We start from the raw sequence: 16,334 nt of genomic DNA, 5'->3' as shown, positions 1-16,334 counted from the left end.
TTTTCGCCCCCCTGCCCTGGCTTGGGATCCTGATCGGCTGCAGCAGCTGAGCAGAATCAGCCCCACAGTGCAACCCCCCCCCCCGCCCCATTCCAGGGGCTGCACCCACTGGGCCTTCTCCGCCAGTCCCACGGCCCCTCACAGGTGAGAAGAACCCCCTGTCAGGCCTTGGGCCGCCCCCGCCCTTCCCCAGCTGCGCCTGCTCAGGACCACCGAGGATGACAAAAGCCAGACCCCCCCCCCCTTGCCCTGAAAGCCCCTCGCTGGGTGGGGGTCCTCATAATTTGGCTGCGGCCTGAAGGCACCCGATCAGGCTGCAGCCTATCACCGCATCTTGATTGAGACCATGTGCGCACCACCAGCCCTGCAGAGTTGGCACGTTTAGGACCCAGCGCCACCTCGTGGCCGCCACCGGTTATGGCGACGCCTCTCGCGTCTCCCCAACCCCAATAAAGTCATTAAAAGCAAAAAGGATGGAGCACCACCGCCATCTCGTGGCCGCAACCGCCCATAGCAATCCCTGTAGAGTCCTTATTTAGGACCCTGTTACCTTTATGAAACGTAGACAGAGACGGGAAGGGGCCGTGGCATCGCCTGCTCTGGATCTCAGAAACTAAGTGGGGTCGGGACTTTTGCAAAAAAAAAAACAAACCCCACACACACGCTGGAGTGCCACTCTGCCACATCCTAATCGCAACTGGCTACACCAGTGATAGCGAACCTTTCCGAGACCGAGTGCAACCCAAAACCCACTTACTTATCACAAAGTGCCAACACGGCAATTTAACCTGAATACTGAGGTTTTAGTTTAGAAAAAATGGCTCCAAGGCATGCATTACTCGGGAGTAAGCTTGGTGGTAGTTGGTGGCTTTGCTTTGAAGCAACCGTGCAACTCTTCCAACAGGTGAATCATGACCCTAGGAAGGTTTACTCAGAAGCAAGCCCCATTGCCAGCAACCGAGCTTACTCCCACGTAAAGGATCGCGCTTTAGTTCTTTGCATGAAAATCAGAGGGGTTTAACAGCGCTTGACAGGGTTACCTACACTGCTTCCCAAAAACTAGGTCTTAGGTTTAATGCTAATAATCGAGCCCAGCCTAGATGGGGGGGGGGGCATTCTGTTTGTGCGTGCCCACAGAGAGGGCTCTGAGTGCCACCTCTGGCGCCCGTGCCATAGGTTCGCCACCACTGGGCTACAACCATCCCTTCAAAGGCTCCCTGGGCGTGAACTGCCTGAGAAGGCCTCGTCCAGGGAGGGGCGTTGGTCTTGGGCGGAGGAGGGCAAGCGACTGCGGGTCAGTCATAAATTGGACACTGAAGGGCGAGAGGAAATGAGGAATCCTCTGAAGATGCCAGCCACAGATGCAGGCGAAACGTCAGGAGAGAATGCTGCTAGAACACGGCCATACAGCCCGGAAACCACACAGCACCCAAATGAGGAATCCTTCTGAGGAAAGAGCCTGGTTGCCAACTTTCTGCCATGTCCCTTAGTCTGATGCAGATAATTTCACTGGCATATATAAAACAGGTTAAGATATGGTCGTCTCCAGCCAGTTTGCTTGGAGAAAATGCCTTTTTGGAGGGTGGCCTCTGTATGGTGTTATCCCCTGCTCAGGTTGGGATGCCAAGCCTCCAGGTGAGACCTGGATATTCCCTGCAATTGCAATTCATTTCAGGACGACAGAAATTAATGGAGAAAATGGATGCTTTGGAGAGGGCGCTTCGGCATTGTGCCCCACTGCAGTCCCTATACCCCCAAATATCCAGGAGTCTCCTGAGCTGGATCTGGCAACCGTACCCCCCCCCCCTCAACGTTTTCCTTAAGAATGTGCAGAATAAAAATACTTTTTCTCTTGAAGAGGGCTGAGATAAGAAGGTTGAAAAGGGAAGGATTTTCTTCCCTCACCCCCCTTTCTCCCAGTCTTATGTGAAAGGAAATGAAACAAAAGGAGAGAGTTGAGGAAGAAGAAAATAAGCAAAGCTCATTTTTTAAAAAAGCAATAAGATACTGTTTTTAATAAACAAAGTAAATTTTAAAAAGCAAATGAGAGGCAGTTTTTAATAAGCAGCAGTGTCACAAAGTGTGCAGGTTATAAAGCACCTATTTCAAAACAGAACATGTGATCGATGGTGTCCTGTGGTCCCAAATGTCTTCAAAACAATAACACTATGCTGGGTCAAATAAGCAGGAAACATCAGAGAGAAACCGTACATACTCCATCTTCTACACAATATCCACAAAAGAAAAATGTCAAAAGTGCTGACAAATGTTAACAGTCCTGCTGAATTCACAAGCAGTGAAAATTCTATTAACCGATTTGGAAAAACAAATTCCACTTGCACCAGAATCCCTTTTATTAATTTATTTGCCAAACTTTCCCATAGACCAAAGGATTGTGGTTTTTCATATGACTGCTGCTGCAAGGTTGGTTTTCACTCGAAGTTGGAATCAAAAAGTCGCTCTTAGTTTACATGATTGAATAGGTAACATAAGAGATTTTTATATTTTGGCAAAGTTAACTTTTCAGCAAAATAATTGACACGAATTAGATAATTTATGGCCAAATACAATGCAGAGAATGGAAAACGTTGTAATTTAGACTAGAGTTTCCCTTAGCTGGGGTAGTTCAGTGGGTAGTTTATAACCAATTGTTTTTATGGGGTTTTATGGTCTCTTTTGTTTTGGTGACTTTTTGGTCCTCAGATCTTGGAAGTGGCGTAAAAGTGGCATTTTTGGTAATTCAGAAAGGAGTATGCCGAGGGCAAATTGGTGTCCCCTGCTTACCATTTCTTGTTGTGTTGCACGGTGGGATGTAACCTTTTAGAATCAGGCACGCAATTCCCTGGTTGTGACAAAGGATGCCAACTTTCCTGCATTTGCTTTGCTCTTTGACACAGAAGGGTGCCAGTAACTTGAATACATCACCCTATACTCTCTGTCTTTGCTAGACTGTTGACTGTAGACATTGTAAAGATGGCAGCCCAATCCGGTCAGACCGAGTCAGAGGCTAACCAGGGCCAGGATCTGGAGAGGAGACACACACACCCCACTCTGAAAAACAGGTGCTTCCAATTTAGGGCGATATTGAAAGCATGGAAAGTAAAGCGTGAAGACGACTGCTGCCTCGTGGCCACAGTCCGCTACAGCAGCCTTGCAAAGCACGTTTTAAATTTAAAAGAAAAGGAAGTTTGGCGGGTGGCATATATTTAGTCTGGAGAAGATTAAGTGGTGACAGGATAGCCATGTATAGATATTGGAAGGGATGTCATGTTGGTGAGGGAGCGAGCTTGTCTTCTGCTGCTCCAGAGACCAGGACCAGGAGTCATGAGTTCAAGGTGAAGGAAAGGAGATTCCACCAGAACATCAGGAAAAACTTCCTGACAGCCAGGGCTGTTCGACAGTGGAATGCACTGCCTCAGAGTGTGGTGGAGTCTCCTCCTTTGGAGGTTTTCAAACAGAGGCTGGATGGCCATCTGTCGGGAGTGCTTTGATTATGTGTTCCTGCATGCCAGGGGGTTGGGCTGGATGGCCCTTTTTGGGGTCTCTTCCAACTCTACGGTTCTGTCTATGATTCACATAGGACCGTGGTGGCGAACCTTTGGCACTCCAGATGTTATGGACTACAATTCCCATCAGCCCCTGCCAGCACGGCCAATTGGCCATGCTGGCCAATTGGCCATGGGAATTGTAGTCCATAACATCTGGAGTGCCAAAGGTTCGCCACCACTGACATAGGGCAACTAAAGGCCAGTTGCTGGAGATGAGAGTCTTCAGGTGGAATCTGGGGGTCTCCTTATGTTACAAGTCATCTCCAGACTATAGAGATGGGGGGGGCGGGATGATGCTTTGGAGGGTGGAACTCTATGGAACCGTATTCTACTGAGGCCTCTATCCTCCCGGGCTTCTCCGGGAGTTTCCCAGCCTGGATCTGGTGACCCTATCCCTCCACCCTTTGAGGTGGCCAAGGGAGCCCGACCAGTGGTCCTGATATTTTACTGGTGGCAACGTTTATTGGTCAACTACCCCTGACCCCAGGCAAAATCCTTAACAAATGGAAAGAGGCTAATCCTAAACTAATAAATGGATCTGTAAACAATTACTTTAAAAGAAAGAAAAAAAGAAATCAAGACACCACAGCCAAAGGGGCATATTCTGGTTTTAGCATCTCCGGTTGGACCACCACTGGTGGAACGGATCCACAGAATCCAGTTCACAGTTTCAGCACCTCTGTTCTGTACATCTTTTGCCTCACTGTTGACACTCGTATTAACTAACTGGATAAATACTTCCCTCCAGTTCTGGCATCCTTGAAAGGAATATTAATATCCTAGCCAAAAAAAAGGGGGGGGGGGGCATACATACATTTTCCTTACCACGGTATTACAAACGCAAGGCTGAACAAAGGCTGAGTTGATATTTACCTAAGGAAAGTGTGCGTTCCTAAATAGTACGCTCTGTGCCACTTGCTGAGTGTCGATTGCGTTGCCAAATACCCAAAAACTTTGTCTTCCGCAAAACACACATACACTGTTACAAACCAGGTAAGATGATACCCCTTTTGTGGTCTTCTTCTCCGTGAGAACAGGTCAATGTTTCCACCTGGAGGCTGCCAAAAAGAGAGCGTTCAGAGATTACTTCAAATTGATTTGCTTTCGAACCACCAATTCGCTGCTCGATTTTTGAGATAACAGAGCAGTGCAGTTCGTTTTCCACAAGCAAAGAGCAGAGACGAGGAAATACCAAAGTAGGGCTGACCTTTGTTGGAAGAGGCTGTAAATTTCACTTCAGCTTTTTGAAATACAGTTTCTAAGAGGTTGGCGTTCCAGTGGATGCCGCTGCCAGATGGTTTAGTTGAAAATACTGGATGTGCTTGATTTAAAAAATCAAACTGCCCACCAGCCTACCTGCATCCGTACGGATTTTACTTCTCAGTTGGCCCTGGTTAGTACTTGGATGGGAAACTACCAAAGAAGTCTAGGGTTGCTACCCCAAAGGAAGACAATGACAAACCACCTCTGAACATTACTTGCCTTAAAACACTATGGGGTCACCGTAAATCGGCTGCGACTTGGCAGCATGTACCACCGCCGCCCTTCCTAACTGCGATTGCAAACGTATGTCTTTCACACTGAGAGAATCTGCATCAGGGGAATAAGAGGAGGCAGTGACCACTATTCCTGCTTGGGAGTCCCAAATTCTGCCCACAAAATACTAGTCAGGATGAATCTTTAGTCTCACCCAGCAAATCTCATGTTAGTTTTTTCCTGAGCCAGACAGAAAGGGACATAAATCTCCCATGCCTCTAAGCCACCTTCTCACAGAAAGCGTGGAAGAACGGGTTAGGTTTAGGAGCAAGGCGCGAATGAGGCTGCTATTTCATTTACCAGCTGCACCTGAGAAATCTAAATTGGGGTCTCCAACCTTTTTTGAGCCAGGGAGCACTTTGGAAATCAGACACAAGGCAGGAAACCCAAACATGTTGCGGAAGGCAGAGCCAACCATAAAACATCGTTCTTGCACTGCTCTGATTCTAGTTCTTCAGCATTTCAGAGTTCTTCAGAGTTCTTCTCTGTTGAAGAGAATGCCTTTTAATACAAGCATGGTGTTTTAAAATATATTTTCTGTACTATACATATTGAGCTAGCTGAGAAACACTCATCTATTGTGGATGCGTAGAGACTAGGACTTTTTGGGATATGCTCCCTAAAGGAAGTACAAAAGATTCCGAAGGTAACAATGCTGAATCAACTGAGGTTTTCTATTCAGGAGTGAAGACTTGATTCTCAGATGTTATGGGACTATTAATTATCAGTTTCGCCAGCATGGACAATTGTCCATGCTGGCAGGGGCTGATGGGAATTGCAGTCCATAACATCTGGAGTGCCAAAGGTTCGCCACCAATTGTCCATGCTGGCAGGGGCTGATGGGAATTGTAGTCCATAACATCTGGAGTGCCAAAGGTTCGCCACCACGGCTCTATGCCAATAAAAGCTTGCTTGAAATACTTTAAACCAACTGCGGCCTTTCTGTTGGGAATTTTGGGAGAGGGTTTTCCTAAGCAACACACAACTCTGTGTATTTGGCGACTGCAGCAAGGACTTTATGTGCGCAGCGATGGAGAGACAATAAGTTACCAGCAAAAGAGGTCTGGATTCTGGAAGTTACAGAACGTTCGGAAATGGCAAAATTGACAACACTACTAAAAGATGACAATTTGGACAATTTTTTTTATACAACCAGCGACCTTTTTACAGAATGTCCTGCGGAAATCTATTTAAACGGAAGAAATAGCGGCAGGGTTTGAAGTTTAAAGATTGTCAACACCAGAACACATTTGAGAAATAACTACTTAACTAATGTTCTAATTACATGCATGAAGCCAGAGTCAGCTTTGGATCGAAGATGAGAAAGACAGAAGTCAATATATGACGCGTACGAGGTTGTGTGTTGTTGTTTCATGTGTGAAAAAAAAATTAAAATTACTATTTTAAAAACAAAGATCTGCCAGACCTGCACTAGCCTATCAGAAGGTCTGCTGGATAAACACCCATCTGGTCCAACACATTTTAAGTCCTTGGTGTGCTCCAGGTGTCAGGTCCAAGCCTGTCAGTGCTTAGATGTCTTGCTGTGTAAGAATTGCAAATGTTTCCTGTAAATGCTTTCCTGTTTCCCTCTCCCCTCCCTGGCAATTCCCTGGCGCCAGCCCTCCTGCAGGAAGGTGCGAACGTTCCCAGGTTTCTTGAAGCTCTGTAGTGCAAATGTTATACACTTTGTGAAACATATTTGGCAGGAATCAAATGGGGGGCGGATTGAAGGATATAATCGCTGGATCTAAGCGGGAGAGCTTAGATTCAGCTTTCTCTGTTACTCTACGCGTTGTAGAAATAAACTGCTTTAGGACTTTCCTACGGTCTCTGTTATTTCCACGTTCGAGAGTCTGACACCAGGAACGGTGTTGGGGGCACCATGTTGGAGACCCCTGATCCAGACAACACGGACCAAATGTACTAACAGCAGGAATATGCAGAAGCAAAAGGGTGCAGAAGCCAGAAGCCAGAGAGGACCTGTGCCTATGGCGCAGAGGATTTAAAAACAACCCTCTAGTCAAACCGTCGGTGATGATCCCAATCTCATGGAAAGTAACAGGACAGGACAATCCATTCTCAATGGGATCTGAACGTGTCTCACTCATCTCGCATTGTGCTTATGCCTGGATGCACTCTTCAAATGCCACCGTAACACAATCCGGGGTTTGCTTTTGTGCGTGCAAATCGCTGCGACACAGAGCGAAGGGGATCAAACGCTTGGAGGGAGACCAAGCCCTCTGCGAAGCCTATCGGACCGCTTTTTAATGCCAGCAGAGAGGGCGGCATTGTTCGTGTTCGTTATGTGGTTAATAACCTTTATCCTGTTCTTCCTAAATGATGCAAATGATTTGACTTTCTACCAAGGGCTCGTCGGGCTGCCAGCCTCTGGCAAGTAAACAGCAGTGACCTTTCCGAACGACTCTTCCTCCTCCTGCGTTCTCTCTGCCGTGGCAGAGAGCTGTCTGTAGGCAAGTTCCCCAAAAGACAATTCTGAGGTTTGGGCAAGGCGGAGGGGTTTTTAATATTTTTTGGCGTCTAGAGGCCATTTCAAAGGAGGTTACAGGCATGGTAGAGAGTCTGCTCTTTTCTGCAGAGCACTGTACATGCAATTTGTGCAGTAGCCCCCTGTTCCCGGGAGCAGAACAGGCAGCCAACACTGGATGTATTTGTTGCGAGGGTGTTAGGCTCGGAATTGCAACGTTTTGTGACTAGCTACAATACCCTGTGCTGGCTCCTTTGCACTGGCCACGCTCCACTCCTGTGGCAGTTAATTTGTGGCGGCATCCACTGGTGGTGGAAAGCGCCATCAAGGCATAGCCATCTTATCATGACCTCATGGGGTTTCAAGGCAAGAGACAAAAAGAGGTAGTTTGCCACTGTCTGTCTCTGAATAGTGACCCTGGACTTCACTGGGGGTTTGCCATCCAAGTATGAAAAAGGATCAGCCCTGCTTGCCTTCCACGATCAGGCTGGCCCGGCCACCTAGGTCAGGGCAAGATATGAACAGAGGTGGTTTGCCACTGCCTGCCTCTGTGTGACAACCCTGGACTTCCTTGGTGGTCTCGCATCCATGGGCTAACCAGGGCCAAACCTGGTTAGCTTTCGAGAGCTGACAATTTGCCTGGTCAGGGCCATCCAGGTCAAGGCAAGATATGAACAGAGGTGGTTTGCCACTGCCTGCCTCTGCGTGGCAACCCTGGACTTCCTTGGTGGTCTCGCATCCATGGGCTAACCAGGGTCAAACCTGGTTAGCTTTCGAGAGCTGACAATTTGCCTGGTCAGGGCCATCCAGGTCAAGGCAAGATATGAACAGAGGTGGTCCCTGCCTCTGTATAGCAGCCTCTTGGTGGTCTCCCACTTAAGTATGAACCAGGGCTGACCCGAGAGTTGATGAGTTCAGGGTGGTACTTACTACCCTTTGTTAAAATTCCCAAACTGCCCATGGGCTGAACTCAAAAGGGACTGCTAAAGTAAATGTTTCTCTCTACTGAGTGTCACAGTCTGTAAATAACAGCAGGATGAGGACCCTGTCTGCAAAATTGTTCTGCTTTCGGAAATCCTAAGCCCACCCTGCTTTTTGAGCAAGACCATCAACGAAGAGCAACGTGATCATTCCTGCGTATCTCTCTGCTCGTTTCTGTTGAGTATATTATTGTTAGCTTGTCAAAACCTGCACAGAAAGGTATGTCGTAGAAACTTTTTAAAAAACCCCTCTTAAAATAGTTTGGTACTTAGGAAGCATTAGTTCTTATGTTCATAGATTAGTTATATCAGATTTCACCATACCTCTCCATCAGCTGGCTCAGCTGTTTCCATATATTTCTTAAACATTTAGATTGTAGTACAAGGGCTGGCCCTCTGCTACTTAAACTCTTCTAACGTTTGCTGTTACTGCCTCCAGAACGTCTTTCCCGCTCCGTCCTAGAAGCAAACAAATACACCAGACACGCGGCTGTCACAAAAGACCATACAAACGAGGAATGATTCTTGTAGGGAAGATTCAATGAGGCAACGTAAAAAACAGACCGGAGTGATAAGCATGAAAAGAACAAATGAGAGAGGGAGAAAACGACCAAGTCCCGCCCCTCCCCAAAAGCCCCGCCGGTGGTGTTTTCTTGTTTTCTTATTGTGTCTCTTTTTTTGGTCTGCTTCATGTTTTGCTTGTGTGTGTTTTTTCTAGACAGAAAAACGAGAGAAAACGATAGATGAAAAGCGAGAGGAATAAGAGAACGAGAAGACGACAAGCAGGCCACGGGTCTTCCTAAATGTAATGAGGATGTTGATTCAGAATAGACGGTATGAAGGAATGCCCAGAATTCCTTCATCAATAGGTTTGCCAACCTGGGTTAGGAAATACCTGGTGATTTGGGTGTTTTAGGATGGCGAGATACCTCAGTGGGGTATAACGTCCAACCCCCAAAGCAGCCATTGTTATCCAGGGGAACAGACCTCTGCAATTTGGAGAGCAGTTGTGACTCCGGGAAATCTCTAGGAGAATGTTGTGGGTTTTCCGGGTTGTATGGCCGTGTTCCAGTAGTGTTTTCTCCTGACGTTTTCCCTGAGAAAATGCTACTGGAACACAGCTTGGAAAACCCACAACACCCTAGTGATTCCGGCCAGGAAAGCCTTCGACACTACAATCTCTAAGGAGGTTGGCAATTGTATTTATTTACAGTTGCTTAGCTCAGATATATATGCTATGCTGGAAGCAAAATTGCTCCAGCCTCTGGTTCCCTTCATATACGATAGAACTGAATGGACTCCTGGATATTTAATGCCACTTGAAGGGCCTCAGCCGCAGTCGCTGTTTGGAGGAGGGAACCGGAAGATCCACCTCTGGAACTAGGGATGCCCGTCTCCAGGTGGGACGCCTTGAATAGCAGCTCATCTCCAGCCTACAAAGATCAGTTCCCTTGGGGAAAACGGATGCTTTGGAAAGGGGGAAGGGCTCTGGGGCACTGAGATCCCGTCCTCCTTAGGCTCCCACTCCAAATCCCCTAGTGTTTCCCAACCTGGATCTGGCAACCCTGTCTGGAACCCCTCTATGATGTCCCTGGCATCTACTCGAGCCTGCTAGTTACTTTTTTCTTTTTTAACCTTAGGGGATCTTCATCGCAGACCTGAGTACGATACACCCTGTTTTATACCCGGCTAAGGTAAAAGTGGGACTGTCGAGCTTTGTAAACAAGCCCCACGTAATGTTCTGAAAAAACGCATGCAATTGTCTCTTCCACAACAAAAAAAAAAGTGCGTGAGGAAGCACTAAAAAAACCGGGGCATGTTTGCTTTAAAGCAGGGGTGTCGAACTCGCGGCCCTCCAGATGTTCATGAACTACAATTCCCATCAGTCCCTCCCAACATGAGCACTGGCTATACTGGCAAGGGCTGATGGGAACTGTAGTTCATGAACATCTGGAGGGCCGCGAGTTTGACACCCGTGCAAGTTTAAAGGGTCTGTTAAAAGCTGCAGATAGAAGTCTGACATGGTTTCAGTTACAATAGCCAGGTCCCCCCACAACCTGGTCACTGGCAGGGGTGGGCGGTTGTGGGGTTGCCAGATGGAGGTCAGGAAATTCCTGGAGATTTTTTTGGGGGGGGGGAAGTCTGAGGAGGACAGGGGGCCTCAGTGGGTTACAGTGCCAATGCTCATTCTCTCCAGGGGAACTGATCTTTGCAGTGTGGAGACGAGGTGTGATGCCAGGGGATTCCCACGTCCCACCTGGGGGCTGGCACTCCTCGCTCCAGCTGCCGCCACTGCAACTTTTCCATCCGAAGAATGAGGAGAGTCAGGACTTCCTCAGCTCATTCCGTTTCAAACATCACAACAAAGCCCTTCTCTGTCTTCCTCCAAAAGCAGCCAGGGCTTGTTTGCTTTGCCATTAAATCGCTCCAGAGTGGTTCGGCCGGCTGTTTGTTTTCCCGCAGGTGTTGCCGGGCCTTGACTACCTGTGCCTGTCTCTCCCCCGCCCCCGCAGCCCTGCACAGTCTCGTGCGTTCCGCCCCCTCACCCACGTCCCGTGTGAAGGCTGGAACGGTTTGCAAAAATCCTCTAGGGTGGTGACATCAAACTGTCACAACATTTTGATCAGTTATTTTCAAGCTTTCTTCATTGAAAGGAACCAACACTGACCCAGCCCAGAACATACACTCTCAAACACTGGCAAAGACCTGCCGTGATCGAACATCCATGCTCACAAGCAGTCTACCTCTGAATGTTGTTTCCTGGGGCCAACAAGGGAAGATTTGAGCTCCAGATCCTTTGTTTACAAGCTTTCTTGGGGCACCTGGTTGTCTGCTGTGGGAAACAGAATTTTCAGCGATTTATTTCATACATTTTTACCCCGCCTTTTGTTTAAGGAACTCTGGACAGGGAACGTTGCTTTGTATGCTCTAATTTATCCTCACAACAGCCCTGTAAGACTGAGCATGTGTGGACCGGCTGGTCGAAGGTCAGCTGATAGCTGAATGTTACCTTCCTCACTATAAAAGAATGATTGGAGAAATGTGGACAAGCAAATCCACATTTGAGGGAGAAAGGAACCCCGCAGACAATGTTGGGCAGTGGGTACTGGGTTCAAATCCACCCTCGACTATTAAACTGCTAGCACGGCATTGGGCAAGCTGGGGACTTCAGCAGCATGGACAACCTAACAGAGCTGTTGTGTGCCACTTAGTACTCCCTGCTACGCATTTTTATGTATGAAAAGACTAGTGGGATTTCAAATAAAACAAATAACGGGGTACAAACAGTACCTTCTTCCTAATGCTTCCATCAAGGCATCTGAATTCTTGTGATATCTGCCAAAGGATGTATCAGGGAAACCAGGAATTCAATAAATACTGGCATGTAACGTATCCGTTTGAAAGACAAAAACCAAGAACTGAAGAATTGCAATTCTCTTTCCTTTAACAACAGCTTTAATTTTTCAAATTCTATTTCACACTTGATTTTTTTCCCAATACCATGTTGATCTAGAATTAAGTCAATCGATTGCGCTTTGATTAAAATTTTTAAAAAGTGATTAGGAATACACCCCCACCCCCACCCCCACCAAAACATCCTCTTTATTTTCAGATTGCAGGAAAAAATATATTAGTCAGCATTTTTAAAAATTATTTACAGCTTATAACAAAATGTCACCAGTGCTGTCAAGGCTCCGTAGTGCTAAGTGTTGCACAGTGATAAATATTAAATAGTCCTTCCACGTGTTACAAGTTCAGCCCCACATCTGATGAACAGGCCGGCGTGAAGGTCTTGAACGTGAGTTCCGTGACTCGTGGGGCAGAGCATGTGGCTTCGAGTGCTGAAATTCCCACCTTCCGTCTCTGGCTTCTCCGGTTAAAAGAAGCAGGGTGATGCGAAAGGCTCCATGTGAGAATCTGACCTTGGCAGACAGAACATCCCCTTCACACAGAACTGCCTTAGGGCCGAGTCAAATCTCCAGTCCTTCTAGCTCTGCACTTTGGGGGCTACTGCTTCACGCAGGGGGAACTTTTCCCCAGCACCACCAAGTCAAAAGCTAGAAAGTGACAGAAAGGGGAAAAGGGCGAAAGCACAGGTCATCACTGACCCACAGGGTGAAGTTATCAGGCAGACTGTGACTACGAAGTGGTTTGCTGCCTTCCTCAGTCGTCTACACTTTACCCCTAGCAAGCGGGGTACCCGTTTTACCGACCTTGGAATAACAGAAGGCTGAGTCGGCCTTGAGCTGGCGACCTGAAACCGACTTCCACTGGGCTCGAACTCAGGTAAACACCAAACACACAATTCAAAAACAGCATTTACCCTGATCCCGGCCAAACCCAGACATCATTCTAACATCTTCCCTGAAAGGGTACCACTGTTACAGTAATGTCATGAAGCAGGTAGGTGGATGGATGAATAGCACAGGCATCAAGTTCTGAACATGTCTGACTTTTTAAAAATGTATTGTCATTAGATGAAGTCACCGGACTTTTTCTAATGAGACAGCTTCAGAACTAGACTTTTTCTAGTGGGGTCACAAAAAGGGGGGAAATTACACAGAGTCGCTCGACAGCTTTGGAACTTCTCCAAGACATAAAACTTGAGCTAGGGTGGGCAGTTGGCTTTAGCTGCCTTGCCGGAAGCTGTGGATCTGGGTCGAATATTTCTGAAGCTGCTCTGTAGATTCCTCTTCCCCACATTGCTGCTGATAATGTTCGTAGAGTTTGGACCTGCTGCCAGAACTGGACCCGTCGACGGCGGGAGGCAAGTGTCCGTTGGACATCCGGAGGATCGTCGAGGTGAGAGATTTGATGTAGTTTTTGGCCAAGGTGAGGGTCTCGATTTTTGACAGCTTGTTCTCCGCCCGGACATGGGGGATGACCTCCCGCAAGGCCTGAAAAGCGTTGTTGAGGTTGTGCATGCGCTGGCGCTCGCGTTCGTTGCTCTCCAGGCGCCGCAACCGCCTGTCTTTATTGCTCCAGGGAAGCTTCGTGGACCGCGCAGCCGCCTTGGCGCTGGCTTTGTTCCTCTTCTCCTGGCGCCGTGAACATTTCAGTAGCTCATCTCTCTTCTGGGCTGCTTCTTGGTGGGGGGCGTCCTCGTGGACCTCGCGCCTACGCTTGGCTCCTTTGCTTTTGGCCTTCATCGTTGGGGGTGAAACAAGGCACTTTCCTCTTTTATCGAAATGAGTTACTGGCTCTAATCAGAGATTTGTTTTAAAGACAGAAGCCTCAATAGGTTGTTGGCAGAGCCACAATTCCGGCTTCGACAGAAGTCTCACGGCTGGGACCACAGAGCGGTAACGTCGGGGGGGAAACAGCCACGGGGCCTTCCTCCTGCAGCAGATAAGAGTCTTTGTACACAGAACACTGAAATAGACAATGTATTCAAGTTTAATGTTCAGCATTTAAAGATGATAAATTCATTAATTACCATAAGTGCCAGTTCTCGAGACAGGCAAACGTGTTTCCTCTGCAATGCTGTCAACTGCTGCCCTTCATGGTCCCTGGGCCATGGTTTACAGCCCTTTGATTTAGTGTTACATTTATTGCTCAGTAAAACCCAGACCTGCCTGATCTCATCTGACCTCAAACAGGATTGGCCCTGTTAGGCAGGATCCATCCAAGAGAGCCGAGGGTTGCTATGAAGAGGCAGGCAACTGCAAACCACCTCTGTTCGCCTCCTGCCTTGGAAACCCTATGACCGTGGTGGCAAACCTTTGGCACTCCAGATGTTATGGACTTCAATTCCCATCAGCCCCTGCCAGCATGGCCAATTGGCCATGCTGGCAGGGGCTGATGGGAATTGTAGTCCATAACATCTGGAGTGCCAAAGGTTTGCCACCACTGCCCTATGAGATCCCCAGGAATCGGCTGCAACTTGACAGCACTTTTCACAACCAAAGAATTTTCCCATCCTAGGCAGAAAGAACGGGTCATTCACAGACAGCACCACGGACTGTATCTAGCTCGAAGTCTCTCCTGCCACTAATCAAAAAACATACTAGTGTGAACTCCAAGCCCTCACTTGATCTGGTACTGAATGACTTAGGTACGCGTCAAGCATGCTTGAACCAGAACTAAAACCACACTTCAAAAACTGGCGCATTCTCCTTCTAAGGAACACCTGAAATTCAGCCTTGAGCTCAGCTTTTAAAAAAACACTCTTAAATCTTACATTATTGGTGATGAGTTCTAAGATAAACGTTAAGGAGCAAAGTGCTAGATCAAATTCCATTTTTAAGTCTACTATCCATACATCAAAGAGCTCAACTGGACTGCAGGAGTTTCAACGGCAGACCTCTGGCCACAGAGCTGAGTGCGACACCACAGTGACAAATGTCCAGGGCTGGTTCTCCATTGAAGCTACCCAGGTTATTGCTCGGGGCAGCCCTTGGAGAAGCAAACCCTCTGCTTGGGCCCTGCTATAGCGGCATGGTTGATGATCACCAAGCCCCACCTGGGTCTGCTAAGCTTTGAATCTAGCTGCCAGTATCAGGAGCTCAGATGGGGATGCACAGCTTTGCTCTGGGCAATGAAAGACATGGAAGGAATCTCATTTTCAAGTCCTTTGGGTGAACGATTTGTTAACAGAGGTGTTAAAGAGGCTTGCTCTATCAGCCAAACAGCCTGCTGGGGTCTCAAATTTCTTCCCCTTGCAATTAAGTGCTGTTTCCTACACCTCCTTCCTGGGCCTAGCTTTTAGGGCCATTTCACACATTACACCTTAAAGCGCAATGTCTGAAGGCCACTGACTGCAGGTGCCTGGCACATTTCAGTACCGTCGCCAGAGAGCTCTAGCTGGCTCAGCTTCCTACTATATAGGATACAGAGATTATATCCATATTTACGCAGTATGGACCTGGCCCTTGGTTACTTCTAATTCTTCTCTCCTTACAGTTGTTACTTCCTTCTTTAACTCCTCCAGGAGGAGAAGCTATATTCTCCCGCACCAACTTTGCTTTAAAACAGCGTAACTCTGCAAAGCCAGAAAATAATGGCTAGAATTTTGGACTGGGACTGTTTGAAGAAGCAAGAGCTTTAAAAGGCACAGATACATTTTAAAACAAACCAAATACGTTTTCTGTTAATGTCCTCTGTGGATGCTCTGCTACATTCGAGACTATGAGCACTACTAGCGCTTGAGAGACCCAACAAGATCTCAAGGTATGCTTATACCCCGAAAATCATATGATGAAGTGAGTTTTAACCCTCGAAAGCTTATACCCTGAAAATCACAGGATGAAGCAATCTTTGACTCTTGAGAGTTTATACCCTGAAGATCTTGTTGGTTTTTAAAGTACCGCCGGACTCGAATCTGGCTGTTCTTCTGCAGGCTGTCACAGCTACCCTCTGAAATGATCTCTGTGAATGATCTATTGCTCTCATCGCTTCTGTTCCCACGTTTTGCCACCGGCCATTTCTTATGGTCAGTTTAATGGCTTCCAGGCAAAAACCAAGTTGGGTGTCCTTACCTGGCGAGAAAGCAACCGCCAGCAGCATCTCTACCTGAGCTGGGCTGGCATGGGCAGCGGAAAGGCCCAACCTCGCAGCAGGTGAGCGGCTGTCATCCAGGGTAGCTCGTTATTTTGGTTTCCCTGTCCTCCTGCAGACTGCTATACTGGGGCTAGGCCACGTCACTTTAATGCATGAGCGAGGAAACAGGGTGGAGTTTGGCTTGGAGAAGGCTTTTGCAAATAAGCCAAGTGTGTGTGTGTGTGTGTGTGTGTGTGGCAATAGCTAGATTATGACAGAGGGAACTGTGCCCTGCCATGTGGCTGG

The 16,334-nt window shown here is 47.6% G+C and overlaps 1 protein-coding gene across 1 annotated transcript; it reads right to left on the bottom strand.

The window, feature by feature from the left end:
- Positions 1-11,987: 11,987 nt before the first annotated feature.
- Positions 11,988-16,277, bottom strand: BHLHA15 (basic helix-loop-helix family member a15). The gene is made up of 2 exons (XM_048494556.1): positions 16,028-16,277; positions 11,988-13,922 (listed from the first exon to the last, which is right to left on the bottom strand). Exon 2 carries the CDS (start codon positions 13,697-13,699, stop codon positions 13,178-13,180), a length of 522 nt encoding a protein of 173 aa, XP_048350513.1. The 5' UTR covers positions 13,700-13,922; positions 16,028-16,277; the 3' UTR covers positions 11,988-13,177.
- Positions 16,278-16,334: the final 57 nt, after the last annotated feature.

This window comes from Sphaerodactylus townsendi, linkage group LG04, assembly GCF_021028975.2.
Source record: "Sphaerodactylus townsendi isolate TG3544 linkage group LG04, MPM_Stown_v2.3, whole genome shotgun sequence".
Classification (NCBI taxonomy): Eukaryota; Metazoa; Chordata; class Lepidosauria; order Squamata; family Sphaerodactylidae; genus Sphaerodactylus; species Sphaerodactylus townsendi.
Note: the sequence above shows the minus strand (reverse complement) of the source record. Positions and strands in the feature narration are given on the sequence as shown.